The sequence below is a fragment of the Telopea speciosissima genome, chromosome 3, assembly GCF_018873765.1.
Source record: "Telopea speciosissima isolate NSW1024214 ecotype Mountain lineage chromosome 3, Tspe_v1, whole genome shotgun sequence".
Taxonomy (NCBI): domain Eukaryota; kingdom Viridiplantae; phylum Streptophyta; class Magnoliopsida; order Proteales; family Proteaceae; genus Telopea; species Telopea speciosissima.
In genome coordinates, this window is record NC_057918.1 from 9181605 (window position 1) to 9196612 (window position 15008).

The 15008-nt window shown below is 38.6% G+C and overlaps 2 protein-coding genes across 3 annotated transcripts; one reads left to right on the forward strand and one right to left on the reverse strand.

Moving 5' to 3' along the window:
- The first annotated feature begins 298 nt into the window (after window positions 1-298).
- LOC122654527 (ribosomal RNA small subunit methyltransferase G) lies at window positions 299-5338 on the forward strand. Its single transcript, XM_043848651.1, has 7 exons — window positions 299-595; window positions 686-881; window positions 1100-1209; window positions 3125-3203; window positions 3313-3380; window positions 4488-4554; window positions 5055-5338. The coding sequence occupies exons 1-7, from the start codon at window positions 362-364 to the stop codon at window positions 5165-5167; spliced, it is 867 nt and encodes a 288-aa protein (XP_043704586.1). The 5' UTR covers window positions 299-361; the 3' UTR covers window positions 5168-5338.
- A 7263-nt stretch (window positions 5339-12601) lies between these two features.
- Window positions 12602-14286, reverse strand: LOC122653810 (protein JINGUBANG-like). Of its 2 annotated transcripts, none has more exons than XM_043847753.1 (2): window positions 14271-14286; window positions 12602-14175 (listed from the first exon to the last, which is right to left on the reverse strand). In XM_043847753.1, the coding sequence occupies exon 2, from the start codon at window positions 14099-14101 to the stop codon at window positions 12779-12781; it is 1323 nt and encodes a 440-aa protein (XP_043703688.1). In that variant the 5' UTR covers window positions 14102-14175; window positions 14271-14286; the 3' UTR covers window positions 12602-12778. The 2 variants fall into 2 exon arrangements, with proteins under 2 accessions (XP_043703688.1, XP_043703689.1); XM_043847754.1 differs by lacking the exon at window positions 14271-14286 and adding an exon at window positions 14229-14251 and having other exon boundaries at window positions 12602-14167.
- Between the last annotated feature and the right edge of the window lie 722 nt (window positions 14287-15008).

The following is a 15008-nucleotide window of genomic DNA, read 5'->3' on the forward strand; positions in this document are numbered from 1 at the left end:
GCCGCGTGTGTGTGGCCCGTGCTCACATGCAGAGAATGATTCCCCCTTATTTAGGGTCTAGTATGGGTTAGGTTCAGTTCGAGTTCAGTAAACCAATGGTTTTCACCTTAAAAGCGAAACTGAACCAATCAAAAGGAATTGTTTAGGTACAATTCGATTAAGGTTTAAATGGCCCATTTTCGATTTTGGTTTTTGGCTCCAGACTCCGGTCCTAAATTGTCACGGGCTATATTTGCAATGAACATGTAGTGAGATTTCATTTTGTCACGAATTTTTGGCAACCAATAAATCCATCTTTGGGTATAGCATTCTTTGGTTGGGAAACCATTATCATGGTTGAGCAAACGAAGAACAGGCGAAGATGTCAATCTGGTGTGGTAAGAATCAGGTCATCTCTCACCCTATTTCAGTTACGACTTTCATCAAGCACTTGGTAACATCGAAGACACCAATCTGGTCTTACAACCGCACTAACAGGAAACCCATAACCACTGCCACTATCAAAAGTCTCAGCTCTCCACATATTGAAAACCTTACTTCCCGCCAAAAAGAGCAGATTTCCGTTTACGCCAATGCCCTTTTGGAATGGAACCAGGTGAGCTCACCTCTCAGTCTCTCATTTCTCTCTCTCTCTCTCTCTCTCGTTAACTCAAACTACAAGTGTTCTTGAATCGTGATTATACAGCGAATGAATCTTACTGCTGTGGCGGAGATGAGCGAGGTCATGACAAGGCACGTTGAAGACTCGCTAGCGATCATTCCTCCCATCCAGAATACGTATCTCTCTCATTGCAACTCTTCTTCATGCGACAACCTCAACCTTGTTGATGTTGGCAGCGGCCCAGGTCTCCCGGGATTAATCCTTGCCATTGCTTGCCCAAGTGAGTTTTCACACCTTACCCGAATAAAAATAGTTCAGGTTGCTATTCTTTTGGATTTAAATTTACTCCAAATTGAGTAGAAATAAGTCAATAATTGTTCTCTCCTCATTTTCTTTATTTTATCTATTGTGCTGATTTCATGTGTGTACTTTCATCGAGCTCTATTAACTGGTTGTGGTTTCCCAGCTGCATGACATTTTTCTTGTGTATTTCTCAAGGTTGGAAAGTTACCCTTTTGGAGTCCATGAATAAACGCTGCCTCTTCTTGGAGCACGCGATTGGTGTCACTGGTTTGACAAATGTGCAAGTTTTACGTGCAAGAGCAGAGGTATTTATTCATTTTCTGATATATGTCTCACATGCTCCATAACTGACTAGGAATTCAGTCTTATCATATGACACTTTATTTCTTGCATTTTATTTTTCTGTGTAGAGTTAATCTAGTGGTTGTGCAATTCATAAGTGTTTATTGCTGATAAGCATGAAGCACATATTGTTCCAAAATGATTGAAAAATGGAAGGTCTCTGTGATTGCATTGGGGGTGGGGGTGGGGGGGAGAGATCTATTAGTCACTGTCCCCTCTGTATTGTCTACAGCTTACTGCAATCATGCCATCCTACTTGAGGATTCTGATGGAGGATAAAGATGCCAGGTCAAGAATTTCCTCTTAGTGACCACCAACAAAACTGTTCCAGGACTTGTGCACCGTTAATAGAGAGATTCTTGGATATCCTGATATAACACCAACTGGAAATGTCCATTTTCCAAAGACAGTTAAGACTTCTCATGTGACCATGTTGGATGATTTGTCTCTCTGTAATGTCTAAACAAACATATGTTTGTATTTGGGCCTTGCCATAATTCCGGTATCAGAAAGCTGTTTCGTCAGAGAGAAAGATATGATCATTAATATACTTACTGATTTTGGAGGAGTATGAATTCCCTGGACATAATTCTGGTATTGACGGAAATCTGTTTCATCAGAGAAAAATATATGATCATTAAGATAGTTACTCATTTTGGCGGAGTATGAATTTCATATGCTTTGGGTCCTTTTTGACAAGAATCCTCGCATAAAAAATCTCTTTCAGTTGGATGAAACTGCCCACTAGTTTGTTTCTTACCTTCAGTTTTTTGGGGCAATTACTTTCATTCCTGGTGGTCTCAGAAACCAGATTTATATGGTTCCCTGTGCTTTTGCACTGTGTAATTTGGAGTTGCCCATGTGTCTAATGTTAAGTTCTTCCAATCCTACTCGTTTCATAACAAAACAGTTTTTCTTATGTACGTTGTATCTTAAAGATGAAGAAACGGGCTCAGGAAATCAAGTGAAATGACCATGGTGCCAAATTTTTCATGAACAACTACTTTATGCCTGTAAAGAATCTGACGTGAACTCTAAGCAGTGACGATTTCTTAACTTTTTTGCTTTAAATATAATAATTCCGAGTTCTGTAAGCTCAATTACTGTCTTGTTTTAATGTGGCTTATCATGAACAAGATAAATTGATATCATCTGAGAGAGAAGAATTGCTGAAGAAACCAAGCCTACTGTCAGGGGACCAAGTTATGACATCTGACAGGAAGTTGATTCAAATAGCTAGAAATAACTTCCTGATGAATATTTGTTGACTGTTGTCAACTCGCTGCTTGAAGGGGAATGTTGAATTAAACTCAGTAAGAAATGAAACCTAAGCTGATTGAATACATTCAAGCTTGTATTAAGTTTGATCACCATATTGATGTGAACTTTTTGGATCTAGAATATCTACGATAAAACTTCCTGTTTACGTACGTACCTCCTTCACCTCTTTAATATGATTTGCATTGTTCACCTTCCATTGTAGTTTTTGCTGTCTTTTTCTATCTGTTTTACTTCTTGTGTCTGGTGGGGTATAGTGTGTCCTCATGGTGACATTTTTTGTTGGCTGCACAAGTATTATGGAACATATAGTTTAACCAGGCATGATAGGCTTTTGTTTCATGATATATATTTGGCATAGACATTCAATAAATTATTTTTATTAAAATTTCTTTCTTTCTTTCTTTCCTTTATATATATTTTAAAAATTTTTTTTGGAAATCTTTTGTTTATTGATTGTCAGCAGATGCTCTTTTCGTATCTGATCTGTTGCTTTGTTTTCACCTCTTGATGTCTTTTTTACATACACCATCCAATATGTATCCCTCCTTGCCTCTCTCCTTTTCATGTGAACAGTATTCCAAATCTTTTGTAGGACAGAGTGTGGGCCAGAAATGTGAATTCAGAGAGGTGTTTGATGTTGCAGTAGCAAGAGCTGTAGCAGAAATGAGAGTTTTAGGTCAGATACAGAGTACCTCTAATGTGGATTTCTTTCATTTATCTGTAAATGTTTTGATTGGTACTAAAGTTTTGGCTGCTGACATTCTGTTTTCTACTTCCCTTGTCAGCTGAGTACTGCCTACCTCTGGTTCGCGTTGGTGGCTTGTTTGTGGCTGCAAAAGGCCATGATCCTCAGGTATCCATTTCTTTGCTTCCTTGCTTTCTATTTCCTGACTATTACTCAGTATCTTAGAAGGTTTGTGCTTTCTATACGGCATATCGTCAAAGTAAGGTTAGTCGCAGATGCTGGTTCACATTGTCTTCTGACTTACGTAAGCTATTCCAATCTACTTCCCTAGATTGTTTGCTCTTTCCTGGGGCTCCTGTGCGAAAATAATCTTGATATTTCATAGAGAAAATGTCATGATTATGCTTCCAAACCTGCCCTTTATTAGTCTTCATGGAATTGTTTTTTTATTGAACTTTTGTTAGAATCACCTTTTGGTGGAGTGCCGGTAGGGAAGAAGGGAAAAGTTGCAGGGGGAAGGGGAAGGAGATCGCACAATTACACACTCTCAAAGAGTAAAATGCAAAATTCTATTCAATTCACTATGCCCATTGTTGAGTTACATCACATGCAAGTATTTAAAGAAGAAAATAACATGACTCCTACTTAAACTTAAACTGAAATAAACTCTAACTTCTACGTACTCAACTCAAAATAAAGATTGAAGTAATAAACTACTAAATAACTAAACTAATTCCAACCCTTGTTGGACCAAAAAAATTGGACCGATTCTGTTTGGGTTTGGCTCTCCAAATCCTATCATGCTGGTCCAACCAGCCAAGTGATACTGAATCACCTTTGGCATTAGTGTCAGAGTCATGGGAATCCCACATTCTGCAGCAGGTTTGTGTTCATAGTAATCAAGATATATTTCTTCTCTCTTTTTAATGATTTGACAACAAATAGAATCCATTTTGTATAGCATGTACAATACAAGGAGAGACTTCAAGCATGGGATATGGACTGTAAGCCCAACCGGGTAGCAATGTGGATGGTGTACAATCATCTTCTTTTTTTATTTTTTTTAGGGGGGGGGGGGATGGGGGTGGTGGTGATTGTACTTATGGCAACATTGCTGCTTGACCACATAGTTAAATGCCCTTTCTCATTTTACTAGTTGTTTCCCTATATCTGAATCAATGTTGATGTTAGCCACACAACCACCCTTCCCCCCCACAAAAAAAAAAAAAAAAAAAAAATTTTGTTGATCAAACTATGATTTCCTGCTACCAACAGGACGAAGTCAGAAATGCAGAAAAAGCAATTCAATTGATGGGAGCTTCCATTTTGCAACTGTACTCAGGTATGGTTCCTGGTATTCTTATATTTTTTTTTGGCATATAATTTTTTAATGATTATTATGGGGGTTAACATACATCACTGAGTAATTGAATTGCATAGGATGAACGTAGAAATTTATTTATGGTTATTTCACTTTTTTTTCCTTGGGTCCCAACTGAGTTTTGACTTACTCTAGTATTCAGTAAACTATGTTGTTCTTTATTGCTACTTAAATCTGTTGACACTGAGGAGTGCAAGTGCTGAATAAATAATTGTCTGCACAAAATTTTGCAATTTATTCTTGCATGGAGTGACCAAAGGCAGGCCAGCCTACCTCGTGTGGAACTTGCTGATATTAAACTTCATTGAGTGATTTTGATGCAAGTGCTGCCTTTTAGTTTTCACCTCAGATAGCCCATCAAAGTTCTGCAAAAGCAAGGAAATAGCATATACATATTATTTTTACCAGGTCATAAGCATGTTCATCCAAGTTTCAACTAATATGGCATTTATTATATACAGTGGAATCACACAGCCCTTATGGACAGCGAACTGCCATTATTTGTTTAAAAGAACGGCCAACTCCAAAGAAGTATCCCCGTGACCCTGGTACACCAACAAAGTCACCATTGTAGGCCATTGGGGGGGAGACTTGTTGCTTTCTATTTATGGTCACTTGAAACTTTGAAATGGACAAGACAAACCTTCACTGTGCTCCTTTGGTAATTGATGTTGCTTGATCAAATCTGGATCCATTGGAGTTCACATAATTAAGCTTAATGTTAGTTGTCCCTTCTTGTGACCTCTATTCTTATTGTTTGTTTGTTTACCTTTTCTTTTTTGGGTGCCATTAAGAATTTCCCATCAGTTGATTGAATTTAATTCGCTTTGTTCATTGTGATAGGATGATTGTCTTTCCACTGGTAAGACATCCCCAATCATCATATTAGGAAGCCCCCAATTTCTCTCTATCCTCTCTCTTGTCATGTGTTGTTTGGTAGTTGACTATTCTTAACTCCCTAGTGACTCCATGATATATAGTAAATACTAAACTAATAGAAATGGAGTATGGAGAATTAAGATAGTGATTTTCAGAAGCAATTATTTAGTTCTTAAAATATGATTACTGGTGAAGTATTATTGTATACACAAGAAGATCTGCTATACTGAGCAACTTTATTGTATTTATTAATTGGTGATAACTGATTCATCATTATTTTGTTCTTATATTATAAAGCGTACATGATGTATTATTGCACACTCGGCCTATACCTTTTCGCGAGAAGGGACAGTGATAATAAACAAAAGGATAATCGCCACAATGCTAGGGGTACTATTTCCTCTCGGTTGGGTTCTTTTATTATTTTCTCTCTCCTATTTTGATCATGTGTGCTCTATATGGATGATATTGTTCTCTACTCCATATTGGTGTGGCATGTAGATTCCTCCCCACATTGGTGTCGTGGGGAAGACTCTCCTTAAACAAAAAACAACAAAGGGAAAAGTTTTCTCATGATGCCAGGTCTCCATGCTCTCTACAGCCCCTTTCTCTTTTTGACAACACAGTCTCTCCTCTTTCCCTATTGATGAAACCGATCGATGCCCGCCCTTTGGTGTGGCATAGGAAACCATTCCCACTCTGGCGCGTTGTGGGAAACCTCCTCTCTACAACAAAAACTTGGGGTGAGGGGTGGGGGCTAAAAGGTTAATGGGCTGGATATTGGCCACTCAAAAAAGTTTTCAAAACCCTGGATCTAAGTAGGTTGTACCATTTCAGGCTAAAAGATTTAGGCTCAAGGCCAGCCCAACGCCATCCCCATGACACCCAACCTCCTCTGGATTGCATAATTGACATTTTGCCCTTAGTTCTAAGGAGTTTCTGATAGTGTTCACAAAAAAAGAAAAAGAAAAAGGCGTACCTAGTGCATGAGGCTCCCGCCAATGTGGGGCCTATGGAGGGGTCATAATGAACACAGCTTTATCCTTGTTTTACAGAGAGGTTGTTTCCCAACTCGAACCCAGAGAAACCTTACTGTTGCACCGATGTCGGCCCTCTTTTGTGATAGTATTTACGCTTATGCGGATTAACCGGCTCCAATTGATTCATCATGTCAACTACCCTTAATGGAACATTGCATGGAGGTGGTCAAGAAGATTGCAATTTGGTTATAGAGGCTGATGCAAGATTGCCTTTCGTGTTAACGAAAGAAGACAGGGTGGGGTTGAAGATGACTCTGCATTCTTTTTTTCTTTTTGTTTTTTTGGGTCTTTTGACTACCACGAGAGACCAAAATATTACAATTATGATCTTAAGTAATCTGATCTGTATATTATTAAATAGAAGTATAGGTTAAAAGTTTGATTAAAGCACTACTATGATAGTGCTATTTTCACGTGGCCTAAGTACCTGCACACACGTAACCAGTGTAGGAGAAAAAGTAGGTTTTCTAGAACATGAAATAGTGTGATAATGTGGTTATCTTTCTACAATCTCTTTCAAGTGGAACATTCAATATCAATGAATCTCACCATATATTGTAAATAATACAAGTTTGAAAAGGATAGAATAAAGGATTGTGTTATAAAAACACCATTAAGATGGATGACTTTTAACCTAACTCCAAACCCACTTATAATTAATTTAATGGTTCTTAAAAGTTGTATAAGTTAAGAATAGAAAAGTGTTTTCGACATAATTTGATTTGGCATTTTTAAAAACTGGCATTTCTTTGCATGTTTTTTAATATATTTATGAAATTATAGGGTTTTAACCTCATTCAAATTAAGAAGAAGTGTGTTATACTAGAAGGGCAAAAAAGTAGGATCCGACTCCTATCCAGGAGCCCAGCGCCCAGGGAGTGCCCAGGAGGGCATCCAAGGGTTGGGCTGTGCCGTACACATCCTAGCGCACACCCAGTCAGCTATTGGGATATGTGTGGCACAGCCCAACGGCTGGATGTTCAGCCCCGTTGGGCACTCCTTGGGCGCTGGGCTCCCTAGAGAGGAGCTCAATCCAAAAAAGTAGGGCTATAACTTCTTTTTCACCAATCTTGGTTACAACTAGATTTTCTCGAACTTAGGTGTGTGTTGCTGTGATGGCAAGTGATATTTTCAGGAATAGGAAGTTACACAGTGAGATATGAAGCTCAATTTGGGGTACCCAAGTTATGTAATCCTAATACATATTTGATTATAATGTGATATGGTATCAGCAACTGCCATCTAAACATTATTATAGACTTAATAATAATGGTTCTTATTAATCCCAATGACGTTAATTTTGCCAACATTCAACTAATGACGGTTCTTAATCCGTCCGGAGCTGTAATATTATGATTCTTTAATTAATATTATATTGTTTTAAACCCTTTTCCTGTTTATTAATTGTAAACTAAGTGGCGTGGTCATGGGTGGTAACATAAAAATAGTTCCCATGGAGAATAACGGATTGAGCTCCTCTCCAGGGAGCCCAGCACGCCCAGGGGGCATCCAGCCGTTGGGTTGTATCGTACACATCCCTATGTATGCGCCAAGATGTGTGCAACACAGCCCAACCATTGGATGCCCCTGGACACTCCCTGGGCACTGAGTTCCCTAGAGAGGAGCCGAAATAGTCCAAGTCAAGATAAGACTTTTGCTACTTCTTGATGCAATGGTTTTTGAACTCTAAATCATGATTGAAAACATGAAATTTTCTCTTCCATTCTTGTTTGCTTTCTTTTCCTTTTCCTTCTGTTGAAAGTTTTTGGTATGTGGGAACCTAACTACCAAGATAATTCTTGGATCGGACATATCTTAATTTGTTCATGTGGAAGAATGATGTGGTAAATCTGACTATTTGATATATCGAAAATAGTCTACTTTGGTTATACATCAATTTCATGTTTCGGCCATTTTCCACCAAAACTGATCGCCATTTTTTTTTTTTTTGGATGGGGGGGTGGGGAAGAGGGGAAGAGAGTGATAAGCAAGGATCCAGTTTTTATGTATAGCCGTGTATGTACATAATCGTGTCTTACAAACGTTGGATGGGGGTGGGGAAGGGGGCAAAAGTATAATTACAAATCCCCCTCTCTCTCCCTCAATCCGACCGTGCATAAAACCTTTTGCAAAAGTAAAATGTGATAAGAATTAAATGGCATTATTAACCATTATGATATGCTCAATGTGCTAGAAAGTCCAGGAGAATTCTATTCCTTAGCAAAAAGTGCAGTTCCAATAGATGAAGATTTGGTTCTTTTGACATTCTTTTGATTCTACAATGTCCTAAATCTTCTTAATTTGATTCTTGAAGTGGCTCTGCATCCTTAAAATGTAACTTTTTTTTGTAGCTGTCTAAAATATATACTATAAATTCATCTTAAATCTCAAAACTTCCTATATTTGCAAACATAAACTAGACTTGGTCATAATTGAAACTTTAATTATACAATTTTTCCACTATAAATTCCTTCAATCTTCAAATATATTGTTATATAATGCTTGCTAACAAAGATGAAGTTTGTTTTTAAATTATATTATTCAAGTGATTTGAAATGTGTTATATTTCCTTAAGAGCTCTAGAATAATTTCTGAGGACCCCTTGAAGGGAAACAACCAATTTCATTTATTAAACTTGCTACCAAAAAGAACCCAAATGGATTCTTGTCTTACTTTTTTAAATTTGGAACTTAGGTTTGAAACTAATTTTGGTTGGGGAGAAACCTTTTACATAAGGGATAATTCTTTATTCTTTATGGTAGCTTATATATTAGTATTAATTTTTCCCCTTTGGTAATGGTTTCTTAAGCATACTAAATGGATTAAATTTATAAAATATTTACTTAAATAGTAATATTATTGATTGCTTATATGTTAAGTCAATGTTTATATGAGAAGAATTTCACATTATGACTTAGACGTACTACTTGTAGCAGAAGACATGGAGAATGTTGAGGGGAATTTGGCTTCCTCTAGAATATTGAGGGGGAGTGTTGGTTGTGACTTCACTAACTTTTTTGAAGACTTTTTTTACCTAAAAAGAAACTTATTTGGAGACTTTAGGAAGGAAAGGGTTTGGGAAAAGTTTTCAATGTGAGAGGGTCTCTCACAAAGAATTGAAAAAGTCATAAATCTCCATCCATTAATTAATCTCTTGAAACTTCCACCTTCTCACATACACGGTTTACACGATCGTGTATGAAAACTTTCTCCACCTTCTCACATACCCATTATAAGTTTTTTCTTTTTTTGATGAAAATCCAGCAAAAACATATATTAAACAGTTAGAGAAGATACAGTATTAACACTATAAGCATTTTTCGCCAAGTTTTTGGCAATGGTAACACAAAGGGTTTTATATGTTATTACCTCCTTAAAATCCTGCTGCTCCTATCCTAATGCCTTGGAAATAGAATACAAAGGGGAGGAGTAGAATTTTAATTTATAAACAAGAAAGAGGGTTTCCCAAGCCGACAGTGTGGGGGAGAGGGGGGGGGGGAGGTTAATCTCCTAAACCACATCAACCATGGTGTGGAGAAAAGGTTTTGTCAATAGGTGGCCCACATGATTAGGGATGAGAGAGAAAGAGAGAGGCCAACATAGTCAAAATGTGAGAGGGCAAGGAAAAATCAACCTTATGCCAGTAGTGTGGGGGTTGCTTTTCTATGTAAACAAAATAATGAATTTTTAAAGAAAATGATATACACATTGTGGGTAGTACACATCCTCTCACTTCTCTTCCTTGATCATGTGGGTCCCTTATATATGAGTCGTGAAACAGTCCTTCCTGTACGTATATCGGCTTAATATGGGAAATGTCAATGCACACTGAGAGCGTAAATCCCTCCTCCTTATTACCCCAAACTCTTTAATGCTAGCTATTCTCTTGTAAAATGATGCTAAAGATAATATAAACTTCTTAGCATCCTTTTTGCAAATACTAGCCAATGCAGTCATGGTTTGAAGAATCGGTATCAGATTAGCTAGATCGACCGATTTATATTGATATCAGTAGAGGCTGATATTGATACCCAACTGATCCCAACTTGGGGGATTGGTATTGACCAAAGGTAAAAAAAAAATAAAAAAATATCTGTTTTTTTAATGAAAATCAAAGATAAATCCGTCCAATCAAAATCGATCCAAATCAATATCGGATTAGTAGTTGGGAAACATGTTCCACCGTTAGGCTATTGACATGCTTACCACTACAAGAGCTATTCAATGCTTACCACTACAAAACATCCACTTTTTGCAATCCTAACATATTCTCTGTTTTCTTAATTTCATTTTGGTCCTATAAATTCAAATATTTTTTGATAGGTAAGCCTCAAGGAGAGTTGAACTCATGACCGTTTTAAGTGTGAAGTGTTACCAACTAAGTACCCCCTTGGGGTTCGAGTAGATTATATTTGTTGGGCTTCATCGAATTTTATATTTTCCTACTTTGAATTCTTTCAATTTACTATAATTTTTGCGTATCCTACAAGTTGTTAATATTAATCCTCAAATAGATTTTTGTATAAAATTCCATGTGAAGGACATCATAATTTGAACAGAAAAGAAACTTTAATTAGCAGTTGTTTGTAAAGCTATTGTTGTTAACAACAATTAATGATTATTTATGTAATTAGATACTCCATTTAGAGCTATATCCATGATTCTGGGTTTGACTTGTATGTGTTCGGGGGAAGGAGTGTTTAAATATTAATTCAGTTTTATTCCTTAATCCATTGTTTATCTTAGATAACTAACTTTGATTAATACATGAGCAGACAAAGGGATTGTTAAGGAGAATGTGTGTTTTTTGTCTAGAACGTACATGGAAGAGAATGATTACTGTTCTTGGTTTTGGCTTCACTAATTTATTTTAAGACTACTAATCAATGGGTTTAACACCACCCTTTTTTGTCTCCTGGAATCCTGCAGCAGAACCAATCATCATGTTTGAAAAAGAATACATTTTTGAAATAGTTGAAATTAAAGGATTCATGTTACAAAAGATGTAGGCAAGGGAGACACCTTTTCTCCTTAGCCCCATACCATCTTTTCAAGCAAAAATTATTATACTCTTTAAGTACTTTCTAATCACCTGCTAAGTAAAGCTAAAGCTAATAGAAACAGCAACCAATGCAACCACTTACATGACCATGAATAACACTCAAGAGTCCATATTTTGGCTTTTTAGGGTTGTGAAAAGGTTACACTTTTTTCCTTTTTAAGTCCTCAAATCCATAATATGTTAGTATGTTAAACATCAATTTTTTTTGTTAGTTATTTATTGGGAGGGGTTCCCTACGCAGCCCGAAATAAATGAACCTTCTTTGGAATAAAAGGGAGGGGCATTTATGACATATCACTCTCTCGCATGAACAACGATATGTAAAGGGATGTACAATTTCATTTTTGAACTGGTGTTTTACAAATTTTTTTCTCTTATTTATTTGTTTGTTTATTTTTTAGTGTTACATGTTAAGATACAAATTAGAGAGCCCTAGTTGAGATCCAAATTCAGTTTAATTAATTAATCGATGCCCATCCTCTTCAACTCAACTCATCTCAATTTATTATTATTTTAACTAAATGGGATTGACTAACATGGATCTGTTTTTCTTCAATCGGTTATATTCAGAGCCATTACTTGTTACTAGTCATAAGCTATACATATCTTTCCTCACCACTTTTGCTAAAGTCATTTTAAGTCTGCCAAGACTCATTTATTTCTTTCGATCCGAATCAAATCCCCAAAACTACAATTCGGATCCTCTACTATCGAGGTGGCTGACAGGACCGTGTTGCTCGGACACGGTGTTGCACGTAATGTCCTCCTTACCTCTGCCCAAACGCCTTGCATGAGTAGGGGTAAGGCAGTCATTGCACGTAGCACCGTGTCTAGATAGCACAATCATGCCGGGCAGCTTCGCAGTAAAAGATCTGGATCCCCAAAACTGAAGGAGAAAAAAAAAAACCCATGTATTTGGTCAAATGAAAGGCAGCATTTGATATGTATTTTTGGAATGCATTCTAAGTCGATTTCGCATTCTCGAATGATAAAAATAACTATTGAAAACATTAATCATAGAGAAGAAAAAACAAAAAAGCATATACTATGCTCTACTTACTCATCATTTACAATTACATGTCACCAACCGGGAAGGAAAAAAAATGAAGAGTAACCAAGGAAAAAAGGAAGAAAAAAATTTTAATTAATTAAATGGAAAAAACTTGCAAGTTGAAGTTTGAAACCAAACAAACGAAGAGGAGCCTTATGGAGAAGGAACCAAAATCTGCCAGACTTTGATATCACAGTCCAAACTTCCACTGTAAACCAAATAAGAAGTTGTATAAGCAGAGCTTGTGGTTAAGGAATCATAACGATCAATGGCGGCAGTAAGACACTTAACAGGTCCTCCATGTCCTTCCAAGACTGCCAAACAATAGTAACTCTTCTCCACACTTCTCCTCCAAATCCTCACAGTCTTATCTGCCGATCCACTACATACCAAATCAGACACAACAGAAAGGCACAAAATGGCCTTAGTGTGTCCCCTCAGCGCCCCAACCACCACCATATGCCCTCCTCCGTCGCCTCCGGTGGCGGCGGCACTACTGTCCTTTTCCCAAACAACGATGGATCGATCACAGGCGCCGGAGTATAGCACAGACCCATCAGTAGTAAGAGCCAAAGCATTAACGGCGGATTTGTGTTTTTCAAGAGTTGCTACTAGGGAATGTTTTTTGTGATCAGAGAGCTTTCCCCAAACCTTAATTTTGGTATCAGCTGAGCCTGTGTAGAGGTAGCCATCGTTGGATAAGGCCAAGGCATTGATGGCATCATCGTGTGCGTTACTGACCGATTCGAGGCATTTGAAATCGGAGGTTCGCCAGAGTTTGAAGGTTCGATCCCAAGAAACAGAGTAGAGAAGGGAACCGTCATGAGAAAGGGCAAGAGCAGAGATGGTATCGACGTGATGAACCCATGTGCATTTCTTGTGGCGCCGCACCTGAACGTGGTTGTTGGGAAGGAGGAGACGCAGGACACGGTCGCTGAGCGTGGGAAGCGTGGCTATGAGCTTGTACATGCTCTGGTGATATGAGGAATTATTAAGGTGTTGATTGTTGTTATTGATACGCCAGACGCGGATCTTGTGATCCTGGTGAGCGCTGAATAATTTGTCGCCGGAAATGACGAGAGACTTGACGGCGCCCTTGCCAACGGCGACGATGTTGTTGGAGGAGGAGGGGGAGGAATTGGGGTTGGAAAGAGGGTGGCGAGGCCAGGATCGGATCTCACGGTCAGAGGAACCGCTGTAGAGGAATTTGCCGGCGAGGGCGAGGGAGAAGACGTAGGAGGAGTGGGCTTTGAGAGTTGAGATGCAGTGGTAGGTAGTGGGAGGAGTAGTATAGTGGTGGTGGTGGTGGCGTTGTGAGCCTTGTGGGTTGAGGGAAGGAATGGAGGGTAGACTTGGTTGGGATGAGAGAGAGGTTGATGACTCTGAGTGGAGGAGCTGCTGCTGCTGTTGCTGGTTTGAGTTTGATTCAGATTCGTTGTCTGTGTGACATGTCAAGGGACATGGCACTATCCCCATCTTCTTCTTCTTCTTCTTCTCCTTCTCCGTTCAAGTTTCAGAGAGAGAGAGAGAGAGAGAGAGAGATATGAGTAGTTAGATGATCTAACTTGGATGATTTAAAGGGGGGAGGAGGTAGTGAACAGTGGAGTAACTTGTGAGGGTTTAAGAATTCAATTAAAAAAAAAATATTTGTGAAGCTTTAAGGGGGGAAAGGGCAAGGAAGGTGCATTTGGTATTCTTGGCAGGATAAGAGTTGGCTATGGTTATGAACATGTCTGTCTATATGTATATAAACTATGAAGGTCAGAGGTATGATGTTTTAACCGCTTCTTCTGTTTTATTTTTCCTTGAAAAAAGGTTTGAAAAAGGTTAAAAGACAATTTGGATCCTCTACTACCACTCCCTGTGCAGTCGGTGTGCAGCCTCACACAGGCAGGGCGGAGACCCCACCAGGGCAAGGTGTTCAGGCAGTGGGTAGGACAGTCATTTCACCCCTGCTTGTGTGAGGCTGCACGTAAGCCGCACGGGCAGTAGAGGATCCGAATCTGTTAAAAGAAGGGTACAAAGGAGGAAAATGATTCTGTCTAGCTGTGGTAGGAGCTGGAGCGTCCAGCCCTGCTAAACGACAACAAAATCAAGGGTGGGGTGGTCATTTCATAGGTGAATTCCACTTGGGCCCCACATGTGAAATGACTACCCCTCCCCTATTTTTGGGGTGGTTTTCGAGCGTTGGACCGTCCAGCTCCTGCCACGGTTGGATAGGAGCCAGGTCCAAGGTACTTGGAGGAGAATTAGGCATGGCCTGCACTAGAGGTGTCAAAAGTTAGCCCGTCCATGTAGGTTTGATAGGAATCAATTGTTTGAAGCACAAGATCAGTATTATGGATTACTAAACGTGTCGGTTCAAGCACCAATCGATTAATAA

Excerpts from the sequence above, each read along its gene's own strand:
- LOC122654527 (XM_043848651.1), top strand. The coding sequence starts at position 362 with ATGTCAATCTGGTGTGGTAAGAATCAGGTCATCTCTCACCCTATTTCA. Across the intron at positions 596-685 it reads CCCTTTTGGAATGGAACCAG|CGAATGAATCTTACTGCTGT; the intron begins GTGAGCTCACCT and ends GTGATTATACAG. Across the intron at positions 3,204-3,312 it reads AGCAGAAATGAGAGTTTTAG|CTGAGTACTGCCTACCTCTG; the intron begins GTCAGATACAGA and ends TTCCCTTGTCAG.
- LOC122653810 (XM_043847753.1), bottom strand. The coding sequence starts at position 14,101 with ATGGGGATAGTGCCATGTCCCTTGACATGTCACACAGACAACGAATCT.